At 57.8% G+C, this 7,063-nt stretch overlaps 1 protein-coding gene across 1 annotated transcript in view; it reads left to right on the top strand.

Moving 5' to 3' along the window:
• WNT7A (wingless-type MMTV integration site family, member 7A) overlaps positions 1–6,500 on the top strand; it is a 46,600-nt gene extending 40,100 nt beyond the window's left edge. The window contains exon 4 of the mRNA XM_004692348.2: positions 5,535–6,500. Coding sequence (XP_004692405.1) covers positions 5,535–6,014 — 480 coding nt within the window. The 3' untranslated portion in view covers positions 6,015–6,500. The remainder of the gene's footprint in view (positions 1–5,534) is intronic.
• Positions 6,501–7,063: the final 563 nt, after the last annotated feature.

Raw genomic sequence — 7,063 nt, 5'->3', positions numbered from 1 at the left:
GGGGCGGGGGGGGCTCTGAACAGTGTCCATCCTTCCCATACGCTTACCGTCTCACCTTATCCACCTCTGCTTCTCGAACCTTTTAGTCTTTTTTTCTTAAAAAAAAAAATTAAAAGTTCTGTATTTATGCATACAGAACTGGGTACAGGCCAGAGGTGGTGAGAGGAGTCACCAGAGACAGAGCGGGGAGCAGAACAGGCAGGTCGACCGAGCGCACTGCTGAGGGGAGCAGCGGGCGGTCAGGAGAGGTCTGCCGCGCCCTGTGGGTCAGCTCCGGGGTGGGGATCGAACTGGCACTGAGGTGTCTGCGGCCAGCTTGCAGTGCTGTGTCCTACCCCGATGCGCCACCAGGGAGGGCCGCCCTTTAGTCTTCAGGCGGCTGCCTGGGCTCTCGAGCCGGGTCTCACACCGCAGCACCAAAGCCGGGAGAGCATCACCTCAGGCCTGTCTTTCGCTCAGGCAGGGCCGGGCACTTTGAGCCCCTGTGGTCAGGTCTGGCGGGCCGCGAGGATGAAGGTGGGAGCCACTCGGGCAGTCTAACCTCCCCTTGGCCACGCCTGCCCTCGTGGGCATGTGGAGACCAGATGCAGGACGTGAACCCAGATTGTCGGCCGCCTGTTGCCACACGGAGACTGAGCCGATCACCCGGGTCAGCGCTCATCAGCTGGGGTGCAGCCGGCTCCTCCGAACTGACCCTTCTCGGGGCGAGAGCAAGGAAGCAGCAGGGTCCAGCTAACCCAAAGCTGGACTCCAGCTCTCAGGTCACGGCTCCCCAAGGTGCTTCCAAGTCACCTGGTCCTTGGGCCCCAAAATCCTCACCCCGCGGTTGTGACTTGAAACTCAGGAAGTCAGGACAGATGGGGACACCCCCCCCCCCAAGCCACCGCCACAGCACCGACGGGGCCGTGTGGCCACAGCCAGGGCATTTCAGGCTGTGAGGGCATAGCCCACCCCAGCTGGCTTAAAAACAAAGGGGAGTCGCTGGTTCCTGGAACTAGGTGGTCCTGGCCCAAGGTCCAGCTGGCGCCAGGCGCGAGCGATAATCCATCCTCCATCCGCTCGACCCGGGGGCTCCCCGTGGGTAGGGGGAGGCGCTTTTGTCTTAAAAATGAGACGGACCTCAGCATGCCATGGGGGGGGGAAGGCTCTGGTCACAGGGTTGCCACGTGACGTGGGCTGTGTGGGAGTCAGAGGTCACTGTCTGACCCCTCCTCCTGGAACCCCTTCCTCCTCCAGGAAGTTTGCTCCTGGACCCTTGCACACACCCGAGTCTGGGAGGCCAGGAGGCCGACATCGATAGTATCTATTTGGTGCTATGAATCAAGGGTTTTTCTGGAGCCAAGTTTCTCCCGAGGCCCCTCCCAGGCCCAAGAACCCCAGAGTTACCTGCCTGGGGTAATTCTGGACTCTGGGCAGCACCTGGTACTTTGTTGGCACTTCCTGGGGGACCTGTCAGAAAAGATTGATTTTTCTCCCTCCAGCGGTGCGGAAAATCCTTCCTGCTGCTCCAGACAGGTTTGGGGCCGGGTTGGGGAACAGAGAAGAGCTGGTGAGCAGCCCCGCCCACCTGGTACAGGAATCCCCCTCGCAAACCTGGCTGCGGCTGGGCTCGCACTCTCCCAGGCTGGACAGCTCATCGCCTCCGGGCAGCCCCCTCAGTTCTGCTCAGCCTGGTGGGGCAGGCTGGTCTCCTGCTGAGTGGGGTTCTGCTGCCCTGTGACTCCCCTCTAGTGGGTGCCAGTTTTGCTATCTGGACAGAGAGTTCCTGCCCCTCACCCTGACCTGGGACAGGCCAGGACCTCAGGAAGTGCCTTCGCTGGGCTGGGCAGCTCCGACCCCCTGTACCCGTGATCTGTCTGTTTCTGTCCATCGCTGGAATGTAGCCCAGTTCTGAAGCCACACGGTAATCTCCGCCCTCCCTGTGGGCGCCGGGCCTCCGTTAGTGTGGCCTCAGGTGCCTGGCTTCTCAGCAGCCTCTTGGTTCAGACGGAACTTGGAGTCATCGAAAGTTTCAGTCTTTCTTTCCTTTTCTCTCCCATCTTTTGCTTCTGCAGTCAACTTGTTTTTATTACCAGAAACCACAGGGATTGTCTCCACTCCTGACCGGCTTCAACCACGTTTCGGTGTGTCTAAGTGACTGACCTGTGCACGTCATCCCTGTGGGCGCCAGAGCTGACTGGGGCCAGCGACCCTTCTGCTGCAGATGCTCCCTGCCCCCGGCCACGCTCGGCCGAGTGTCCTCACTGTGCGCTCGCTGCACACTTCCCCAAGCCCGGGCCTTCTGGCTCCTTGTCTCTGGCCTGGAGCTCTGCTCCCTCGGCCCGCGAGTCACCCGTGGCCCCAGAACCCTCCCACAGAGCGTCCGCCCCCAAGCATTGTTGATTTAGCTCCTCCTCTCCCTCTGCCACCCCCATCTCTGCCAGGGACACCACCACATCTAGCCTGGGTGAGGGGGCACCCTCGCCCCAGGCCCCATCCTGCCACTCGCCTTCTCCGACCTCATGTCCACTCTCTCCAGAGTGGCCTTGATGGTGCCGTTCGGACCTTGTCACTGTACCCACATGTGCCCTCAGTAGCGCCTTGGCTCGAGGGTGGTCCAGACGCCCCCCTGCTCCCCTCCTTCCGCCCCGCCCCACCACACCTGCCTCCTCCTGTCCTCTCCTGGGCAGGGCACCCCGCCCCCCACACCTCTGGGCCTTGCGTGTGCTCTTCCCCAGACGGGGGCGCCTTTACCCCACCCCCACGTCCGGCTGGCTCTAGCTTCTCTCCCTGCTGTCTGGTCCTGGCATGGCGCTGGCCTTCCTGGAGGGACGAGCCTTCCCGAGCTGCTCCGCACAGGTGTCCTTTGTTCTCCGTCCTGCGCCCTTCTTAGCCCTCGCCAGTTTACCTGCAGACTGGGGGGTCATTCGCTCGACGCTGGCTGCCGGCACGGGCCTGCAGGGCCCTGCGTGTGCCGTGGTCCTCTCAGGGCTCCGGGAAGCGGTGCCGCCGGGCGCACAGTGGGTGCTGCGTGCCGAATGGCCGAGCAAGGCTGGCTGTGCAAATGAGCAGGCACACGCTAGGCCTTTCTGCCCCCTTACAACTGGTCAGCACCTCTTCCAGGCTGGGCCCTTAGGAATCCCTGCCCCGGGGAGTGTCATGGTGAGGGTCCTCCGAGCTGCAGGTGGAGCTGGAGGTTCTGGTTCAAGCTGCCTGTCAGGGATGAGTGCTGGGAGAAGGGAGGAGCAAGACGGGGCAGAAGTCGGGGTGCGCTGGCCCAGGGGTCCCTGGTGGGGTGTCCGGCAGACTTACCCCTGCCCTCTCTGGCCCAGGCACCTTCCAGACTGGAAGCTGCGTGCCCACCCCACGCCAGTCCAGTGGGGAGCTGGCGCCTTTCAGCTCGCAAGACCCTTTATTAAACATCCAGGGATCGGCCAGTGTATGGTTTTATCACTGGTGGCATCAAATCAGCCATGGTGGGAGCACTTATCCACAGAAACTGGCAAATACTGCAAAACAGGGCTTTGTTTATATGTTTGTCTCTCCTTGGCCATGGCTCACCAGCACACCACCTCTTATAGCTGCAACGCTAGACCTCTCCTTTCTTAGACATGGCGTTTAAGTGCCATCTGCAGCATGAGGACTTGGTGACTGGCTTCTGTCACTCGGCATTGCTCTCAGGGTCGGTTCAGGCTGAAGCAGGGGCCAGCGCTTCGTTCCTTGTCCTGTCTGAGCGGCACCCTCGTGTGGGGGGACCGCACCTAGGCTGTTCACGCGTTGATGGACCTTGGGGTCGTCTCCCCTTGGAGGTGGTTGTAAAGCCTGCTGCCATGAGCATTCATTTACTAATCTTTATGCGCACGTGTGTTTTTATTTCTTCGGGGCAGAGAAAGGCTGTGGGAATAAAGTGCAGCTTTATAAATGACATTCAGCTCCCTGGTTCAAGCCTGTTCCGTCTCACTGTGTCCTCAAAGGGGTCTCTGTGGAGTCTCTTTGTAAAGCACAAGTCCCATTCATGTGGGCGCGACCCTCCTGACTTTCAAACCTCCTTGGCCCAACTTAACTGACACGCTCGCCTTTGGGGGTTAGGATTTCAACACGTGAATTGGGGAGCAGGGGATACATACACACGCTCAGGCTGTAGGGCTGGATCATTTGTTTTTCACGTTTTGGGGAACTGCCAGACTGTTTTCCACCCGGTCCCACCATTTTACCTTCCCACCAGCGTGGACGATGGTCCCGTGTCTCCATATGCTCGCCAACTCTTAATCTGTGTTTCTGTTGCGTTAGCCGCCCGAGTGGGGTGAAGGGCGTCTCTCCGGGGCTCGAACTTGCGTTTGTCTCATACGTTTGAGCTCAGCATCTTCTCATTTGCTTATCGGTCACGGTATCCACATTTTTATAAATTGCGAGGTGCAGTTTAGGTGCAAAACAAGAACACCAACTAGCTATGTTGATTCAAAAGAATAATTAGTAAGCACCCATATCAAGAAACAGAACATTGCTAGAAATGCCAGAAAACCCAGAAATGCCCCTGGGTGTCGCTTGCTATCTGCATTATACTCTGCAGCAAAGAGGCCTAAAGAAAGTTGCTCTTGCCTGGATGGCCTTTCTGTTTCTAACTAAATCCATCCCCAGAAGTCTGCCTTTTAAAGTCTCCTGATTTTTCAATGTTGGCTCAAAACATGCAACATGTTCGTGATAGAGCAGAGATTTAAATCCAGGGTCCAGAGTCTGTGCTTTTTATCACTAAATGCCTCCTCTCATACTCTGGTAATGGAAATGCCAGGAGTAAGGAAACTCAAGAGAAGGGTTGCACTGTCTAGCCTGGGTGTCCAGGCAGAACTGCCAGGGAAGGGGAAAGCAGAGCCAGGCTTCTTAGACTCAGCTGCCCCACAAGGCCAGGCAGGCGTTATAGATTACCATCGCAGGAGACCTCTGAGAAGTCAGAGCTTGAGTTCGGGGAGGCAATAGGGAATGGTGAGGACTGTGGCAAGTTGCGGGATCCCCACCTGCGATGGGATGCCGGTGCAGTTCCAGGTATTTTTTCCAGGTGATAATGCTGGTAGAATTGTGGGGAGCCACGACATAGCAGGTCTGCCATGCTGGCATTTTTGGCTGTATGCCAGTAAGTCAACACCCAGCGACTTGAATATCACGGTGGAGTGAGTTGCCTGGATGGCCTTTCTGTTTCTAACTAAATCCATCCCCAGAAGTCTGCCTTTTAACGTCTCCTGGTTTTTCAATGTTGGCTCAAAAATAATTTTAAGCTTGCGCAGGCCAAAGAGAACGTATATGTGTTGTGAACTAACTTAAGTGTCCACCAAAGAAGCCCACAGGAGGGCAGGAGGCAGGGGGGCAAGCGACCTGCAGGCGGAAGGCACAGCCTGCAGCTGGAGGTGCGAGGGATTTCACCCCAGGTCTGCCCTTCCTGCGAAAAGACGGAGGAGCACGCTGGGCTGGGCTAGCAGGGGCCGGGGCGGGCCAGGCTGGGGACCGCACCGGGCCTTCAAGTGCAGTGACACGTGTGTGCTCTTCCCCGCCCGCCCCTGCAGATCCTGGAGGAGAACATGAAGCTGGAGTGCAAGTGCCACGGCGTGTCGGGCTCCTGCACCACCAAGACCTGCTGGACCACGCTGCCCCAGTTCCGGGAGCTGGGCTACGTGCTCAAGGACAAGTACAATGAGGCGGTTCACGTGGAGCCCGTGCGGGCCAGCCGCAACAAGCGGCCCACCTTCCTGAAGATCAAGAAGCCGCTGTCCTACCGCAAGCCCATGGACACGGAGCTGGTCTACATCGAGAAGTCCCCCAACTACTGCGAGGAGGACCCGGTGACGGGCAGCGTGGGCACGCAGGGCCGTGCCTGCAACAAGACGGCGCCCCAGGCCAGCGGCTGTGACCTCATGTGCTGCGGCCGCGGCTACAACACCCACCAGTATGCCCGCGTGTGGCAATGCAACTGCAAGTTCCACTGGTGCTGCTACGTCAAATGCAACACCTGCAGCGAGCGCACCGAGGTGTACACCTGCAAGTGAGCCCGCCGGCGGCCGCGCCTGCCCCGGGCGGCCGAGGACGCAGGGAGGAGCCCTGAGCCCGCCTCTCCTGCGGGGTGGGGGGCTCCTCGGCGGGCAGGAGCGCCCCAGAGCCCCCCGCGCCTCTCTCCCACCCCCGGGCACCCCGGCGGCCCCCCTCGGGGGCAGAGCGTTCTCAGCAGGAACTCTGGACCCTTGGGCCTCATCATAGCAATATTTAACAATTTATTCTGATAAAAATAATATTAATTTATTTAATTAAAAAGAATCCTCTCACCTCGTCGGGATCCGTTTTCTGCAATCAAAGTGGACCACTTGCTTTCCTTGCAGGATGATTTTGCCGCTAGGACCAGGAGCCAAGTAGAACTGTACATAATTATTCTTTCTGCAGCTACGTCTACTAGTTGATTTCGCAAGCACCCCCTCGCAGTGCCGCTGTTTAAGTACAAGAACAGACGTCCTCGCGACGTAACTAGCTATATATATATATATATATATATATATATATACACACACAGATATATATATATATATATATATATATATATGCGCACACATCCATTTACCAGTTTTTGCTGTTTGCTGCTACTTATCCAGAAGTTGAAGCTGGTCCAGATTTGGAGATGTTTTCCAGAACAACGTGCCTCTCCCTTGACTCTCCCCACCTCAAACGTCACCTGTAGAAAAATCCAGTTTGGCGTGGAGAGAGGAAAGATGATAATAAAACGCCCAGCAGTTTCCATCTTTTGGAAAGCGAGCCACTGGATAAGAGAGAGTATTTTGTAAGAGACTATTTTTATAGGAATATTTTATTTATATGGAGTCTGCCTATATCGTGCCATGGCCCCTGCCTCTTCACTCGGGGCGTCTGTGGGGTGAGGAAGGGCGAGGCCCAGGCGCGGCGTCAGGCCCGCGGGACTCACCCTGCTCGGCTCTCAAGTTCCGTTTGCCAGCAGGGCCGAGCAGCCTCTGGATGCGGCCTGTGACGTCGCTGGCATCGCTGGGGCGCGAGTCAGGTCCCCAGCCTGGGCCTCTGGAGCGCGGGGGGTCTT

Source organism: Condylura cristata, unplaced genomic scaffold (assembly GCF_000260355.1).
Source record: "Condylura cristata isolate star-nosed mole 26May11 unplaced genomic scaffold, ConCri1.0 scaffold00033, whole genome shotgun sequence".
NCBI classification, from domain to species: domain Eukaryota; kingdom Metazoa; phylum Chordata; class Mammalia; order Eulipotyphla; family Talpidae; genus Condylura; species Condylura cristata.
Note: the sequence above shows the minus strand (reverse complement) of the source record. Positions and strands in the feature narration are given on the sequence as shown.